The sequence below is a fragment of the Enoplosus armatus genome, chromosome 4 (genome assembly GCF_043641665.1).
Source record: "Enoplosus armatus isolate fEnoArm2 chromosome 4, fEnoArm2.hap1, whole genome shotgun sequence".
NCBI classification, from domain to species: domain Eukaryota; kingdom Metazoa; phylum Chordata; class Actinopteri; order Centrarchiformes; family Enoplosidae; genus Enoplosus; species Enoplosus armatus.
In genome coordinates this window covers 14197702-14216224 of record NC_092183.1, presented here as the reverse complement: position 1 = coordinate 14216224, position 18523 = coordinate 14197702, and the positions used below count along the sequence as shown (strand labels likewise).

At 42.0% G+C, this 18523-nt stretch overlaps 1 protein-coding gene across 1 annotated transcript; it reads left to right on the top strand.

Annotated features, from left to right (window-relative positions):
* Positions 1–615: 615 nt before the first annotated feature.
* limk2 (LIM domain kinase 2) lies at positions 616–18412 on the top strand. The gene is made up of 16 exons (XM_070905145.1): positions 616–858; positions 1072–1168; positions 7410–7545; positions 11771–11880; positions 12196–12381; positions 12753–12858; positions 13302–13516; positions 13612–13798; positions 13896–13982; positions 14294–14425; positions 14914–14970; positions 15450–15515; positions 15883–16057; positions 16161–16216; positions 16582–16739; positions 17100–18412. Exons 1-16 carry the CDS (start codon positions 843–845, stop codon positions 17311–17313), a joined length of 1998 nt encoding a protein of 665 aa, XP_070761246.1. The 5' UTR covers positions 616–842; the 3' UTR covers positions 17314–18412.
* Positions 18413–18523: the final 111 nt, after the last annotated feature.

Below are 18523 nucleotides of genomic sequence, written 5' to 3'. Positions count from 1 at the left end.
AGGTTCCTAGTCCCTGGGGAGAGTTCCTGCAGTGGAAACGCAGCTTAATATTCATGGGTGAGCTTGAAACTTCTCTCGAACTGCTGCACTATGGTGTCCAGCTGTTGCTTCTTCATAGATTTTCCCAACTTGGGGCGCCCCGTTAGCTCACCTGGTATTATATATATATATATATATATATATATAGTAGCTATTAGTGCCATTAAGGCTGAGTCTTCATGACATGTGTTGCATGTCATCCCCTCGCTCTCTCTCTTCCACATTTTCTGACACTCTTCAAGCTGTCACTGTCTAGGGGAAAACTATTGATAACCTCTACCTAAATAAAACAATATTCACAGCGTTAAAGATATATAATGATAAAAAAATTATTATTATTTAAATGTGCTCTGTAAGACCTTAAGACGTTATTATTGATAACGCATGCTGTTTACTACAGAGAGTGTGCAGTGCGGTCATTCTGGCAGCAGGTGGCGCCACTGTTGTTCTCTTCCAGTTTGGGGCCAAACCTCAGTTTTCTCCTGCTTCCAGGTGCTGCAGTTGAGCCCTTCCGCTCTCCGTACAGGAATTTGTAGCCTGCATTACGTCAGTTATCCTGCCAGCGGCAAGAAAGCAGCTCTGTCGTCCAGGAGGAGTGTGGTTTCTTTTTTTTTTTCTCTGTGGAGAATTAAAGGGATTTGTGTGTGTGTGTGTTTTTTGTCCCTATCGTATTCATAGTCGGGAGTCCTGGTTGGACGACGGGGGAGGAATGAAACTCTGAAGCGGCGCATCTCAGCTCTCCTGCTCCACTATGAAGAGTTTGTAAACGGGGTTTGAATATCGACGACACTCTCGGAAAGCAGATGGAGGGACCAGAAGGTGAGGAATATCTCAGTTTGTAACTTAATATCGAGGAGAGTTTACATTGTGTCCGCTGTGGTCTTATCGTTAATACAACATACGTTTTCACAGTTTCAGTGTAACGTCGAGTAGACCTGTTGTTGCCTCAGTTTGACTCAGCTTGAACGGTTTTACCCATTTTAAACCTCCAGTGCGGCTCCAGTTTTAAGAGCAGACTCTCATTTCTTACAGGTACAGGTGATTGTTACTGTGCGGGATGTGGAGAGAAAATCCAGGACTCGTTTCACACGAAAGTCCTCAAGGACACCTGGCACAACGCCTGCTTTCAGTAAGTGTTCCAGTTTATGACTTTACACGCGCCTGCAAGCACCCTCTGTACTGTACCGAGCACAGTTTTGTCAGTCACAGTCTGATAAGTGAATGCTTTGTTTTCATAGAAAGAAGAGGGGGAACAGTTTGCATTGACATTGTCACATGTTTTTTCTGTTGGTCAACATGCTGGCTGCTTTCTCTGTTTGGGTGAACTTACAAATGACCTTGTGGATCATCCCAGAAGCTTCTGTCTTGTAGCCTAAACATGGGCTTAGATCTGTTTTTAACAATTCACCATTGTTTTCGTGCCTCTCTGCTGCAAAGTGCACCATGTAGGATGTCATTCCTGCCACTGTTACAGCTGACAGACCCCTGCGTGGGGACGGTCCAGGTCCTTGAATACAGATTGGTCAGTGTGATGGTCCGACAGTCCTGGAGGACTTTGTCCAGGCTCTCTCTGCCTCTGCTCTGAGGCTTAATGATTGCCACACTGGAGTTAATGTGAGCTCCCTGCCTTTCACAGGTCACTGCCCCATAGTGAGATATCTCTGTGTGGGGCAGTGAACCTGTGGCTGGAGACCCGCATACTGTACATGCCAGCATGATATAACACTCATAGGGTTTCCCCTTGGTTAACTATAACATTCACTTGTTCTCAGGGGAGAAAAGATGGCTCAGATTTTTGTCACGTGAGGTTTGAACTGACCGCAGGATCACAGCTGCATTTTTAATGAAAAGAGTGTGCGTTCAATAGTCACTCTGCCTAATTTGACACTAACTTAATAACACAGATGATTAAGAACCGTGTGCCCGAATATGTGAATGTGGCTTTTTCTCAGAAGCCACATACTGTAGAGTATATCCAAAAATCCTTTGGTTTTTATGACTGGAGTCTGGCTCTGGATGACTTCTGGCATGTCCAGAAAGCCTTAAGAATAGAATACATTTAATGCTGACTGTGTCTGACAACTGAAATAGCTCTCTTGAAGTTTTCAGTATGCAGCAGCACATTGTCCTTACATGACCTGGGATTTCACTCTTTCCAAACACTGACTCTTCAGTAACGCATGCAGCTCCTTGTATCATCTCCGAGGCAAAGTTCCTGACACAGCTGTGTTACTGATCCTCTCCCTCCCTTTGTACTTTTATACTCCCTCACATTCATTTAGCTTCCTCCTTCCTTGCGTAACCTTTGTCTGAAACGTCTTCAGTTACACTCTATGTAAATTGGAGATATTAGATATTTGTGTGTGTAGGAAGACTGCAGTGTTGTCATTGTCATCTCAATGTGCTGCAGCTTGAGATAGAGACAGGGGAAAAATTAAAGGAAAAACTTCAGTGCACCAGGGCTCACTGAAGACAACCTTCAAATTTATTTAGTAATGTTGATGCTGTTTGTCCTTTTGTCATGTCTGGCTATTTTTGTTTTTCTGTCTATCTGCTCAATGAGACTACCTGATTAAATAAAGGTGGTATATATAAATGAGGGAATAACTTGTGGAGGATTGGTGTTCATCAGTCCAGTAGAGTTCCACAGACTTGGCAAGGAGCACTGAAGCTGTTCTGGAGGCTTGTGGTGGCCTGACTCCATACTAAGACACTTCATGTTGGGTTTTCCTTTTAATTTGTCACCCATCTGTATCTCCACACTGCAGTAATTTGACACTCACATTTTTTACGATATAGTTATGTTGCTTTAAGGCATAAATCTCGCAACTCCTAAAGAAAATAGTACAGCAAAAATAAAATGTCCTCGTTAATGCGAGACCCCCTGTGGTGTTCCTATTGTCTATTGTCCACATGCTGCCAGTCTGCCCTCCATGTACCTCCACCTTATGTAACATTCTTACAAGCTGACGTCGCTCTTGTTCCAGTAAACCTGGCAGTGTTATTGAGGCCTATAGGTAGTGGCACGTTCCACTCTGCTGCTGTGTTCTGCATTCCTAGACGACGATTCAGAGGTGTGAGTCCGCTGTCTCAGACACTGACTGCTGAATCCTTTGTTTTTCCCCCCAAAAGAAAGCTGGATATTTCTTATCTTGTACGTTACTGGAAGAGCTGCAGATATTATTATCATACTTGGCCACAAAAAGAGGATTATGTTTCATATCTTTTTACAATACAGGATGCTGTTATATTTAGTGTCCTTGATCTACCCTCATTTCATTTTTCTGCAGTGAAATATGAAATTGCAAACACATGAGAAATTTGCTTCTTTTACTTTTTGGTGCCACCTCTTATGTCCTGTGTATCCTAAATCTTAAATCGAATGCAGTACAGAAAAAACGTAAAGTTGATTCATTGATAAATTGACCTGAATCTACAGCTATTCTGATAGTTAACTGAATATTTTGGGTTTTGAACTGTGTGTTGGATAAAATGAGCTGTTTCAATACACTAAATTTCATCATAAACAAACAACTAATCAAACTGAGAAAATAATCTGCAGAATGAAAATAATTGTGTTTTGCTGCTCTGGTCCAATAGTTCTTTGTCTTGTCTTAAGTTATTATTATTGGCATGTGGTCTGAGCCTTATTACATTAATAATGCACTGTTGTTATGATATGAATGGAGAAATAACCGTCACTCTCCGCTCCTTTTTGAAAGGGTGTTGTGGAGAACATTTGGTCACACACCCTCAGATAAGGTCCCTTTTAAAAGTGAAACACTCCCTCTTCAGGTCTTAAAAGCCACAACTTAAGGTCCCTCTCTTACTGTCTTCACTCCAGACTCCAAAAAGGAATACACTCCAGCAGGAATGTGGATTTAAGGAAATGAGTAATGTTTACTTTGTAGTGTTTGTGCAGGCAGGACCATTGCATTGTTCATTGAAGAACCACCTGAGCGTGCCCGCCCCCCATTCACCAGCACGCACAGAAGGAAGTCAGGTGTTTTTATAAGCACCCTTACATCACTCAATCTTGATATATTACAGGGACATAATGGACAATAATTATCGTTTATCAGCTGGTTTTGTCTTGGAATGCTTTTTGTTCAGAGTAAAGCGGACACGGTGGAAGTTTTTGTTTTTCCTGCCACACCTGGACAGATACTGAATGTCATACCAGTTGCACTTCTCACAAGTCTTTCTCTTCCTTGTGCAATGGTATAGCAAGGTAATATTGATACTGACCTTACCAGTACTGTTGTGTGTGCTGTAGCTTGATTTTTGAGGCACAGGCCAATAGCAAAATTTTACAAAGCTTTACAAATTATTTAAACAATAGGGCCCCGTTTTTAAAACAGAATCATAAACATAAAAAAAACTTTAGTGTAGTTCTGCATCCAAGACTGTGTGACATCTTTCACACACAGATCAGACGTGTGGCCACAGCAGCACAGCTACCATCACTCATGCCATCTTTACCTCAGCAAACTTTCAGCTCTGCTTCCCCTCATCATGTCACAGTGTGATGAGTCAGGTTGAGTCATTATCACACTGACCTCATGTTCATTCTTAAAGCCAGTTCAGAAGTTTTGCAACCAGACAAGTTTAAACTTGAAACTGCTTGCAGTCCGCTGGTGTGCAACGTTTTGAAACCTGCCTGTTTACACCAATGCAACTAGATTGGACAGTGTATCGTCTCCATAGCATCGACTCTCTGTACTTCTGACTGCAGGCTTTTTGTGTTGCTTGATCTAATTTTAAGCTTTCTGTCATACTGATACAGCTGTTCCTCAAAAAAATTGTTGAGGTGATCTTCTCTTTTATCCGTCCAAAACTCGACCAGCTGACAGTTTGTAACTGACTTGACCAGTTGACTTTGCTACAAACTGATTGGCTGTTGAAACAGGTGACGTGCCTTACGTTCTAAAACCGGCCACTGGCAACTTCATCAGCCGGCTTGAGTCGAGCTGAAACGGGACAGTTTACACCACTGCAACAGTTTTGTCTCGTTGTGAATCTTTGGTCTGAACTGGCCTGTAGAACAGACTGCTTGTGTCCTCACATTATTCATGTTATAAGTGCAGTAACATGGATGTTAAAGATGGAACGTATCCCCTGCGTCACAACCAGTGCTCCCCCCGCTTTCCACTTTTCTCCCCACAAAAGACACAAACATGTGGTCTTCCCTCTATAAGACGACTCCTTCTTAACTAATGCCAGAAAACTCTGAAATATGTGGAATCTTCGCCAAAGTCAATAAGCCTGGATCAACTCTACCTGCAGTGTGGAGAGCAACGTGATGCATGAGGCTCAGCTGAAGGCTGCTGCCAGCGCTTCACCCAAAGATTAAAAGTGCATAAAAACCACATTCCCACTCAAAGTAATATTTCTCACTTGTCATTTAATCTTCCATGCTTGAATATGTTGCATAAGATGTAAGCGTGATATTCTTAATATCATCATACACATAAGAATGTGAGCATTCAGAGATCATTTTCCAGAAAGGCAAAAGCATCAGCAGTTGTTAACCAGGAAGTCAGTACAGTGTCAGTTGAAAGTTTATTATTGCAGTCATTCCTGAAAGCAACCTGTGTATTGCATCACACCTGCTATGTTACTCTTGTTTATTCCTGAAATCAGTCCTGTGAAAAGGTGCTCTTATTCAATTGCAAAATAACATCCAAACAGTAGCAACACACGTCATCTATTATGATTCATTTGTCTGCACTTCTTTGCCTCAGTCTTAAGTCTCTTTCAGCATCCTCACTCAAATTACTTTGAAACCAAAACAAAACAGTCAGAGGATTTGCAAAGTCTGAACACAGCAACAGCAGAAAAAAAAAACCCAGGGCTGCAGACGTTTCAGTAACCTAATCTCTGACAGAGCAGTTCATCCTTGATTGTATTCTGGCAGTCGAACCTGCTGCCACCATTTTGCAGAACCAGTGCAGCTTGTTCAGGGAACGCTCATAGCCTGCAGGTGCTTTCCAGTCTGCTAGCAACTTTAGCATTCCTCACTCTGAACATTTTGTCCCGAAGTAGCAGCCAGAAATGTCCCCTTAATTTACCAATCATCCTCTGAGGTTACAGCTTGGATCGATCAGCGGTTGGAGTATTATTATGCAAGAAGGTGGAATTATGTATGACAATTTCTTAATATTTGCCTTTTTAAAATCTGTTATTTTTGTAGCATTTCACCTTAGACAGTCGACAGTAGGTGAAAAAGGGGAGAAAGATTGATGGCATACAATGTGATCAAGGTCCTTGACTGAGCCGAGGATGTTAGTTATATGGTTTCCACCTTTGACCACAAGGCTAACAGGATGCCTTGTCATTATTTACATTCACCCCGGGGATCAATTAAGTATTTCTGAATCTGATTATGAGTCTAGACAAGAAAATGCACAATGAGAATTTTGTTAAGTAACTGCAAGCAAAAAAAAAACTGCAAGCACAATAAACAACCAGATGATCCGAGGACTTTGCCCCTGTTTTAACAGGCTCTATAGGTTGTTGTCAAAGTGGTAGTGCAGTTCTCCCTCAAACAACTGGATCCTATTAAGGTGCTGAAAATTGGCAAAGTATTTGGCCGCCTAATTGGTAGTGCACCGAGGCTTATACCCAAACGTTCCCTGTATCCACCATCTGCAAAGGCCTGCCAGATTTCTAAAAAGAAGAACAACTCTTTGTGCTATCTTTTCTTACACTATAACACTGCACAAAAAACAGCACATGTGCAAGACCTGGAACATCTCAGGAAAAAGGTATTTACTGTGCCCTACACTTGTTACTTGTTAAGAGAAAAGTACACGTTGTCATTGTTGTCGGGAACATGCCCCCAGCTAGTGTTCCCCCAGAGTTGAAAGTGTTGTGTTCAGCAGTATGATTTATAGTTTCCAGACGAGCTCTCTTTAATTATTTGACGCTGGCATGTAATGTACTGTATGTAATATGAGGAATGGGTTTAGAAAAAATTTACAGATAGGTTACCTAGTTTGGGTGATGGTTCAAATTTAAGTCTTTAAGTCTTACCATACTATAAAAGTCTTTTTTTTCCCTCAGTGTGTGTGTGTGGCTCTTAGCTCTTATCTCATTCTGTCTTCATTTTGTTTCAGCACTTGCTTCACATGCAAGTTGCTCATGTTAACCTGTACGAGACAGAGTGGCGACACAGAGTAGGATCTTTCTGAGCTGACCCACATACCTCTCACATTATCAACAGGTCTTTGAAATAATGCGCCAGGCTTTAGAGCCTCTGCCTTGAAGATGATTGCTTTCCAGTTGAAAAAGCCTTCATCTCTTCATTCTTCTCTCTTCATCCACTTTATTCTGTGCAAACGTGACCAAGACTGTTTTTGTCCTCTCAGGTGTTCTGTGTGCTGTGACCACCTGACTAACTGGTACTACGAGAAGGATGGCAAGCTGTACTGTCGCAAACACTACTGGGAGAAGTTTGGAGAGCTCTGTCATGGTTGCTCTCTGCTCATGACTGGACCTGCCATGGTAAGTCTGCTGCACGTAATGTTCAACACTTTTTACCCTTTGTCACAAGATTTATAGGCAATGTCAGTCCGTCGGTCCAAAACTTTGGACTGTTGGATGGATTGACATAAAGGTTTATAAACTAGTTCCATCCGAACCAAACCCTAATCAACTGCAATTGTTAATTAAGATTAAAGGGGAACCTTACTGAGTTTTGTTGTCAAAGTACCATCCAGCCTGTGAAAACCATAGACTGTATATAAAGATGGACGACGCGTCTCCACTTCCTCCCACTGTACAAAAATGAGCCAAAATATCCAGGATACGGGGGCTGCCATCTTCCGCTGCTGATTTCATTTGGAGCCAGAGTCTGCGCAGTGGTGATTGTTGAGTGGAGCCGCGGTGCAAGGTCCCGCCCATACACCCGCCCGACCCAATCGTGAGCACACCACAGTTAATCTCAGCTGTCAATCATGACATTTCTCCCCATTTCTGTAGCATCAAATAACTAATTAAAACCAAACTTATCAGAAAAACGAACATAAACACCAGATACCTAAAATAACAGAAACCATCTTTGAGAAAAATGTGACGTGTACTTTGAGTTTTTAGTTTGGCACATGTCCCATCCGCTAACATGGAGGGGCGGAGTTTAGGACCTATACTGCTGTCAGCCACCACTTTTTAGGGAGCTGTCATGTCGTCCATCTTTATAAACATGTGACATGTGACCTTCTTGGCCTGAAGACTACATGTTTAGAACAGACAGTTACAAACTGGGAGCGTAGCATGTGTAAGATGTGGGCATTTACCAGGCGGCAATGATGTAACAAAAGGCACTGTCAAGCATTATGGGAAATGTAGGATCCAGGGTTTCTTAGCCATACAAGGGACTAAAAGTCAGCATGTCTTCGATATCTTTGTTATCGATATTCTATTATGACCATTCATCTCTTGCAAGTCTCCCAACTTTATGGAAGTGCTATATTCAAATGCTGAAGGACTTTCTTAATGCTAACATGGCATGCTGTTTTTTTTGCCCCACTAGTGTTAAAGATGTAAAAATACCAGAGTTGTCCCTGCAGTTTCCTTCTATTTAAGATTTTTTATTTTGAGCATTACAACCTACCAGGCTGTTAGCCGGCTATTTTCTTTTAGACTTGTTGTTTTTCAGCTTGCGTGAGGTTTCAGTCTAACAAAGCCCAACACTGGGTTAAGACTATTAGACCACTGTTGCTACATGTGAAGCCAGGCTTTCAAAGTCTGCCTTGTCGTGATCGTATTACAACAATTGCCAACAATTTCCTCCTCTACTTAAATAATACCAGAATGCCCACAGAGCGTGTCAATACTCTCTCCCCACTGCTCCAGATTAATACTAACATGCATTAAAAGGTGGGGGGGGGGGGGGGGTTGTGCCGATTATTACATTTACAGATGAGTGATACTTTACATTGGCTGCTGCTGAACATTGCACATTGGGCTCTAGACCTCACTTGTGAATTCCCCCCTTGAGGCCCCTTTATGTTCCCTCTCTATACAGAAGTTCTCCACAGTTCACTTCCCCAAGTACACAGAGGATCTAGTGGGAAGACGCTAGAACATGAGGTGGTTTTGGAGCCTGTCATGTTCAGTCCTCTGTGGTGAGGTGGCTCTGTAGATGTTACCCACAGTCCACCACTCATATCATCAACTGTACTGATGGGTTTTCAGACATCAAGTGTCTGTTGTTGAAATAATACTATGTCACTTTAGAAAGAAGAAATAACACATTCTTTCCTCTACAAATTAAAAGTTTGATGCAACCTTGATCAATTCAGTACTGTCAGGGATTTTGCTGCTACAGCCTAGCTTATCAGCTAATGTTAGTAAACCGTAGCCAGATATTGCCATGTAACTGACATTACTGAGCCAGTTCACTCAGACTCTTTTGTACTTGTGCTAATGTTACACTATATTTTAGCATTTACCATTATGCCCTAATGGTAGCCACAGTTCAGCAAAAGTTACTTTAAAGGAAATCTCACCTTTTGTCTTTGTCAGGTTTTGGCAAGTTAGCTGTCAATTTCAAAGTGTAATTTTACTGACACATGCTGTCAGATTTTCTAAAGAAACTTCTTTAAACAGGGTTCAGTCAAATGTAGAGGGCAATACACCTTTGAACCATATCTTATAATGTAACAATGATACACTGAGTCAAGATAGATTTAAAGTAACCAAGAAATAACAGTAAAAGTCAAATCTGGCAGCAGAGAAACTGGTGTATGCTGAATTTAATCCAAACGTCAGCCAGCTTTGATTTAGTATCTACAAGTTGAAACATGAAATTCAGAGTGGCAGCAGCTCTTGCTGCTCACGACCGGGGTCACTTGTCTAACATGGAGCCAGACTGAAGTTTTTCTTTTTGCCACCAAGCAACACACACAATGGACTCCTTCTATTTAGTATTGGCATCCTGCTTCATCAGCCAGTGAAGCCAAGTGTTTTTGGCAGAGCTGATTTGGCACCGCAGCCTCTCAGCCAGAAAGAGAATCATTGTGGGCCATCAGCAGAGGAGGGTCATGCAGAGCTGCTGCTGCTTGTTAGGCATTCAAGTCCAGAACACTATTGTTTTTGTCCTGGTTTTAATTATTTGTTAGTTTATTGATTGGTTGAACATGGTTGTTGTATTTTAATGCATTGCTTTTGATGAGCATTTCATGTAATTCATCTGCTTTTGCTGCCCAGTTTTACAGTTTCTACCTCTCCAAAATGAGACCTTCTGAATTGTTTTTCACGTTGATCTTGTTTTGACAAGTTTGTACAGCTCTATTGAAGCTGTTGAAGCTCGAGGCAGGTTGTGACTGCGCTCAGTGGTGAAGGTTCAGTTCTTGGCTTGAAGGCAGGGAGTTACAGACAGACTCTGGAGATGTCACACAGGTCTAATTTCTCTGTAACAGCAGGGAACCCTTTCCCGGCATTGACTCACTGAGTCAGGGCTGTGGCAAATGTGGGAAAAAAATATGGGATTCAACATGTCTTTAAATTGCAGATAACTAAAGAGTGATTCTGTAGCTGTGTCCCAAATCCATACTACATACTGACTCTAAGCAGGTTGTGAGTATGTTATGTATTCACAGCAGAGTGACTAAATTAAGTATACTCAAAACAGCTCGTTTGATAACAAAACATTTTAAGTGTGCTGTTGATGGACATTCTCCCACAATGCTATGCACAAAGGAAATGGAGGAGGAAACTAATGAGTGTAAGTGCATCAGACCTTCTCACAGGCTCATGCAGGAAAAAAAGTCAATAACTTGGAAGACGACAAATATCCCATTTTCTCATGTTCTATTTTTTACTTCAGAACAAAAACAAAACAAGGAAAAACAGCCCGTTATTTGTTTTCTGATTTGGGATTCGAAATCAGATCTGAAATGATCGAATGATAAATGGATAAAACGGCTTCGGGATCATTTCAGAAAAAGAAAATAACTCTTTTAATTGGCATAATTTTCTGTTGGTATTAAACGGTTAAGTATTTTAATGTCTTATTTACAAACTGAAAATACTGTATACCATTAAGATTACTATATTATACTGTTGGTATGTCTTATGGAATTGGCACACATACTATATTTCAAAATAATTCCTGGGTCAATGCTATTGCAATCTCTATTAAAGAAAACCTTCTTGTAATTATGCATTTTTTTCCTGCCGCACTTTATCGCAACACATCACTCAAGTGCATGAGTAGAATTTCCACTGAACCACATTTAAAATGTAGTCTTAACATTTGAAGTTCATAATTGATCCTGAAGTCAAATTTTTTTGTGCATAATTAGATGGCCTGTTTGCTGAAGAGACGGACACATTATCTCATCTTGCATGAGAAGTAAAAAGCAGGAGTGGGAGTGTAAGTCAAATCTCAGAAAGGGAAATCAGTGAGGCAGTGTTAATGAGAGAGAAAGCACTTGACAGACTGTGAGCTGGTTTCAGATGGTTCAAAGCAAGAACATCAGCGAGACGAGTGGCTCAGACCTGTAGAGGCAGGTGACATCATAGCAGATTCCAGACAGTGTGAGAGTAAAGCAGGTGTTACAACTGTGTCACCGCTCACAGCAGGAGGAGGGTAGAAAACAACACACTCATCTCTGACGAGCAAAGCAGAACAGAACAGGACAGCAGCCTTGCCGTCAGCACATCACTTTTCTCTGCTTCGAGTCGCTTGAATGTTTTGAAGATCAGCACACGTTTGTGGTTCCAGGTGGCTGGAGAACACAAGTATCACCCTGAGTGCTTTGTCTGTCTGAGCTGCAAGGTGGTGATCGAGGACAGGGATACCTACGCTTTAGTCGAGCGATCAAAACTCTACTGGTAAGTCACCAACAAAGGATTTTTTAACAATTTTGCAATATTGACACTGTTGGCTTTGAAGGCGTTGGGAGCACATGCACCACTTTTTGCCGTAACACTTGTTGGGTTAACATACTTTAAACGCTAGTCTCAACATGTAGGCTAATTATTTGTGATATTAAAAGTCGTAAAGTTGTTTATACACCATCAAAATAAAATAAGTAATTGTACAACATGTCCTCAAGTTCAGTCATAAATGTTCGTTATTATCATTTTTTGAACAGTAACTTAACAACAAGCACATGCATGATTCACCCCCTGTTCTGTTGCGTGCAGTGGAAAGTGCTACAAGCAGGTGGTCCTTACACCCATGTTGGAAAAGCGTTCACACGACTCAGTCCTAGACTCCCTGCCCCACACGGTGACCCTCATCTCGATGCCCTCTGCGGCCAACGGCAAGAGGGGCCTCTCCGTCTCAGTGTTGAGGGACGTCAACGGCTCGGCCAGTGTTCAAGTCAAAGAGTAAGTGGGACCTGATGGAGGCTGATCTCTGTTCAGCATGAGTAATGCTTTACGTAGGACTGATTGTAGGTTTGCTAAATAGCAGGGCACTGCTGTGAGTGTGTGTGTGTGTGAGTGTGTGTGAGTGTGTGTGTGTGTGTGTGTGTGTGTGTGTGTGTGTGTGTGTGTGTGTGTGTGTGTGTGTGTGTGTGTGTGTGTGTGTGTGTGTGTGTGTGTGTGTGTGTGTGTGTGTCCCACATCACGAAAAGGTGGTTATTGATATATGATGTAAGAGTGTGGCCCAGTTCTCCTCAACCTACTGTCTTTAAAGCAGTATTTTCCGTCTATAGTGCTAATACTCACACATCAGTGCTGGTACTGTGTTGTTCCAGAGTCAGAGGGATGCTTATTAGTCCAGAGGTGCGAAATGCCATCCATGTTGGGGACAGGATCCTGGAGATCAATGGCCTTCCTGTCGGGACGCTGCTGGAGGAGGAGGTGGGTTTAAACCTTGCACCCATCTCTGAATATGTGATCGGAAATTCTTCAAATGAAGCTAATTAGCGTTGCTATTAAGGGCAAGTCCATTCCTTGAGTGCAATTTGCAAAGCTGTGTTCTCATTATACAGCAACTGCACATGTGATTTTTGGCATTCCTCACATACCTCCATCATTTATACATTCTTCAGCTGGGAGAGGACGGTATGTGGAATGACTGCACTTAAAGGCTCATTCCCATAACCTCACCCTCACACTGTTACATGCATACCAACTCTCATCATTTTTTTTAATTGTTTAAGTTCTTAAGTTCCCACCTACTGCATCCTGTTTCTCCGTTAACGCATTTCAATATTATTTCACACACAGGTTGCATTACATTTGCTGCAAAAAAGTCATGCTTTTTAATAACCTTTAGCCCTAACTGTCTTCGGGTTGTTTAGGTGGACGATCTCATTCACCGCACCAGCCACACGCTGCAGCTGCTCATAGAGTATGACCCAGTCAGGCAGCGTTTAGACCGGCTCAGGCTGGGATCACCAAGAACCCAACTGGGTGTCCCAGCCACCTCCCGCATGCGTCTGTCCTCACCTTCTGATGCAGTTGTGGAGAGAGCTGACGTGGTTGATGACGGCACACTGAAAAGGAGGTCTTTGAGGTATGTTACAGCTTACATATTGTGGTCTGTGATGACAGGAGATGCGTGTACATCATTTTTGTAATTTTTAATTAACCATATTCTCTCTTTTCCAGGCGCAGTAACAGCATATGTAAGTCACCCGGGCCAAATTCTCCTAAAGAGCCGTCTTTTATTACACGAGACATTGGGCGCTCTGAATCCTTGAGATCCTCCAGTAGCTGCTCTCATCGCATCTTCCGGCCATGTGATCTCATCCATGGAGAGATCTTAGGAAAAGGCTTCTTCGGACAGGCTATCAAGGTCGGCCTCCAGCTGCCATCAGCTCTTCACCATGTATTTTACTTCCTCGTGCAATGGGCTTCAAGTAATACTTATGTTGCTTTTATCCCACTGACAGGTGACTCATAAAGCCACAGGAGAGGTGATGGTGATGAAGGAGCTGATCCGTTGTGATGAGGAGACACAGAAAACTTTCCTGAAGGAGGTTGGTGATCTGCAGCTGGACGCCTGCACTTCCTCACAGACAAAACAGAGTCATCCGGCTCTGCATGGAGCTGTGATTTATTATACTCCCAACTGAAAGCATGCCACATGCTCCCACAATTACCTCTTTGTATCTTGTTAGTTTGAGGTTTTTCCCCAGTCTTGTGGGAAAACATTAGTCTGATTTTTATTGTATTTAATGTTTTTTTCATGGATTCAATTTCTATGTGGGAACTGATTAGAGATTATCAGCTTGCAATCGTAATGGTCAACTTGTTTTTTACTCTACCTCTCTTTCTGCCTAATCTTCAGGTCAAAGTAATGCGGTGCCTTGATCATCCCCACGTTTTGAGGTTCATCGGTGTGCTATACAAGGACAAGAGGCTCAATTTGATAACTGAGTTTATTGAGGGAGGCACCCTGAAGGACTTCATCAGAGACATGGTGAGTTAAACTAGTTGATTCACTTAACCCTCTCCATTTCCTCGTCCACAGTAGAGCACAAAAAAAGCCTTCAGTGGCCACAGAAAGAGCTGTTTGCGGTGTGGGAGGGGGCTGACCTGAAGTAAACTCTACATTGATAGAGGGCTAGCGTGCATGTCAACTGGCCAAGACGTGGAATGAGAAAAGTTGTAGAAAGTGTTCCCAGGTGAAATTTAAAGAGCTGTGCTCTCCTCCTCCCACAGCTGACGGCCCAGTGAAGAGAGGGAGAGTGTTGTTTTTTTCCTCTAATTATGTTTAAAGTATGTTGGGGAGGGCCAGTTTTGAATTTCATTTGTAGAAGTTTAATTTTGTTTACTGTTACTTTTGAATACTGTTTTCATGTCTCAATCATCCTGAATTCACCCCTGTTATGCATTATGGCCTCTGAGGGAGCTTCTATTCATTTCTCTCTTTTGTTTTGTTTTTTTTTCTTCACTCTGGACTAACAGGACCCGTTTCCATGGGAGCAAAGGGTGAGCTTTGCAAAGAGCATCGCTTCTGGCATGGTGAGTCGGGCTCTTGCAAAGACATTTTCAGCTATTTTCAGCTGCCTAAATGTGTGTAAATGTGATCTGTGACACACAGGACCCCTTGTGGGCATTAGGATTACTGGGATAGTAAATGATCAAAGACAACGTTTTGTGACACAAACTATGTTTTATTTTGTATTAAAGTAATACTATAATAATACTACAAAATTGTACCTCTTACAACCTCTTATGGGTGTTCATAAGTTGGGTCACAAGCAAACAAGTGTGGGAAACACTGATGTAGAGTACCATCATGCATTTTAAAGGCACAGTGCAACATTTTAAATACATTTGATGAGATGAATTTAACCAAATTCTACCTCATAGAGGGGAAAGCTTAAAGATGGCATCAGTCGTGGAAGATGTGTAGATAGTGCTGAAAAGTTTTACTTTCTAAAATTGAATTTTCTTTCACGTGTGAATTTTACCCTCCTTGACTTCCCTCTTTGTTTCAGGCCTACCTTCACACAATGAGCATCATACACAGAGACCTCAATTCTCACAACTGCCTGGTGAAACTGGTAGGTGACATGGCATGTTACCAGCCATTATACATCAACAATGAGAATGAAGGGTGGGAACAATTTGTGCGTTTCGTGAACCGAGTAAAAGTTGGCATGCATTCAGTTATGAGTAACAGTAGTTTCCTGCCCCGTCGATCCGCCGAGACAGTTGTGTCTGTATAAACAAGAGTAGTTGTAAATCTTTTTTTACAGTTTAATGTGAACTGCATTATTTAAGCAGATTCTAGTAGAGCCTCCACAAGCTTTTACTATATTTATTTCCTTGACATTAGTCTAGGCTTTGTTATATATGAAACGTATTCATTTAAGTACTGTGGCTCTAAATCAAGTTCAAAGTGAACCATTAAGTGTCATCTTTCAATAGGACAACACTGTGGTCGTTGCTGACTTTGGACTGTCCCGACTCATAGTAGAGGACAAAGTTAAGCCTCCACCTGAAAAACCTTCCACCAAGAAGAGGGTGTTGAGACGAATCGACCGAAAGAAGCGGTACACTGTGGTGGGAAACCCGTACTGGATGGCTCCAGAGATGCTAAATGGTGAGCCACTGAGAAAAAAAATAAATTCCCAACTTTCTTTACAGAGGACTATTCATTCTTTGGGTCTATGAGTGCATTTACTTTATCCTTGATGTTATTTCAGGTAAACGCTATGATGAGAAGGTGGACATTTTCTCCTTTGGCATTGTGCTTTGTGAGGTAAGAACATGCTGATGTTAACCAGATTATCTGCTTTGATTTTCTGCTTTTGATTGCAATGCTTTTTTGCAATTCTAAAATCCTGGATGTGGGAGCCTCCGGGGAAACAGCAATAATAGATAATAAAAACAGCTTTTCTTTCCAGCTGTATTATTAGATCATGACAACACAACCTTGACAAAATATCAGATTACCAAGCAAGTTTCAAGTCTCTACACATCTAAAATGCATATGTATTCTTTAGAAAATGCTAGGACGTCAGGCAAAGTCGACACCCTTGTAGTTAATGGGCTGAAACATGATATTTCTAAAGTGTGTGTCTCTATCTATTAATGCATTGACGCCTCCTCTGTCTCATGGTCCAGATCATTGGAAAAGTCTATGCAGACCCCGAGTGCCTCCCCAGGACCCAGGACTTTGGTCTGAATGTTGGCAAGTTTGTGGAGAAGTTCCTCCCTGAAGACTGTCCACCAGCTTTCTTTCCACTGGCTGTGGCCTGCTGTGATCTCACACCAGACAACCGGTGAGTACCTGCTGTTATTGTAATGTATATAGCTGACACTTTATTTGTTATGAAAAATACTGTTTCTTAATAACCTGAACAAGGCAAAATCAGGAGAAATGCAACAGCTGCATAGCAAGCATTTAAAGAAATATGTGTTTATCACTCACTCAAATGTGTCCACCTTCACCCTGAGAGACGGCCAGTTATTTGATCTCAAGAGTCTGTAGAAGCAGTTGGGGGGAAAAACAACTACTTTCAGATGCCACCTCGACCTGCCTGCACAACACGCCTCTGCTGCCAGATTGCTTCCTCATGTTTTCTCTCAACCTCGTCAGTCTGGTTTTAACCTCAAACCCCTCTGTGTGCGCTCTCCCTCAGTCCACCTTTCCAGAAACTGGAGGACTGGTTTGAAGCTCTGTCCCTCAACCAGGAGCTGGGGATCCCCCTGCCAGCCGAACTGGATGAACTGCATCACAGTCTGAGTCGACTCCACTGGCCTAAAGACGGCTCCTCAGCCCAGAGCACAGATCAGTCAGCAACCCCAACGGCGGCCTCTCCAGACTCTTCCAGCCAGACAGACAATGGCACCTAGGACCTGGGCCTCTCGGTTCTGACCCCTCTGAACTGCTGCACTAATACTGTGGATGAGAAAAAGAGGAAAACTGCATTGAACCCGAGCCATATTAGAACTGGATAACCTGAGGTAGCTGGACCAATCTCCCTGTGTGGGACCTTAAGTCTTGAGAGTGGCAGTGAACTGCAAGAGTGGAAAGACACATTTCAAAAAGACAAGTGTTAGTTACTTTTTTTCTTTCTGTTTTTTTAACCCTACTCGGTCCCCTCTCAACACATACAGGGTTTTACTAATGTTTACTGTGTATATAAAGGCAATGTGCAACTTTCTGTGGTCCTTTCCCTGACAGAAGACGAGCATCTTTTTAAAAGGTGGAACACCTCGATGAGTTCACGTGTGACAGCGGTTTTGTTTTTCTGGTTCTGAGGTTGTTGTTTGCTATGTGTGGAATGCATAGACCAGTCCTCGCCCAAAAGTGGACTCACTTCACTGCAGCAGCAAAGAAAACAAAGGCGCTTGACGGTCTGGCTGATTGACATGTCCAAGTAAACAGAGGACAGGGCTCGAAGAAAACAGGTGTGACTTAAAGCAGCAGTGGAAGCAAAACACTCACTGACCCCGAATAGTTTCATCGTGCTGAGATTTGGCACAAGATGGCGAATGAATGTTTTGATTTTCTTGCGTCTGTATTTTATAGTCTAATGATTTTAATTCATTTCTTGAAGTGATGAATGAACACTATTTAGATTTTTCCTGTTTACCACACTGACATTTTGTTCCAAGTATCAAACACCTGATGCCTATTTTTTTTAAAAACATTTAGGAAAATAGGGCTGTTATTAATAATACCTAATCATGCAAGAGTTGATCATAAAAAGTTGCTTTGTACAGAAGAACTGGATTTTTTTCTTCAGCAGTGTATATAAATATGTACATATTACACCTCTACTTGGATGTCATTTTGTAATGGGAACTAGATTTGTAGATTTTTAGACATTTCGTCGACGATGGACGTTTTTTGCCTTTTTGCTATCATCATGCAAGGTACTGACGACCAGTTGTAACCACTATTATTTATATCACAGTAGTGTTTCGTAAATAAACTGTCTGAAAGTTGCCTTTTTGTTGTCAATATTAATTCTTTCATTGTTTTGCATGTCAGTAAAACTGTTGCTAAGAATCAGCCCTTCTGTTACAAATCAGGAGCTGAAGTTAAATCATTTTTTGT

Coding starts and splice junctions, on each gene's coding strand:
- limk2 (XM_070905145.1), top strand. Junction 1,169..7,409: donor TGGCACAACGCCTGCTTTCA/GTAAGTGTTCCA, acceptor TTGTCCTCTCAG/GTGTTCTGTGTGCTGTGACC. Junction 16,740..17,099: donor GATCTCACACCAGACAACCG/GTGAGTACCTGC, acceptor GCTCTCCCTCAG/TCCACCTTTCCAGAAACTGG.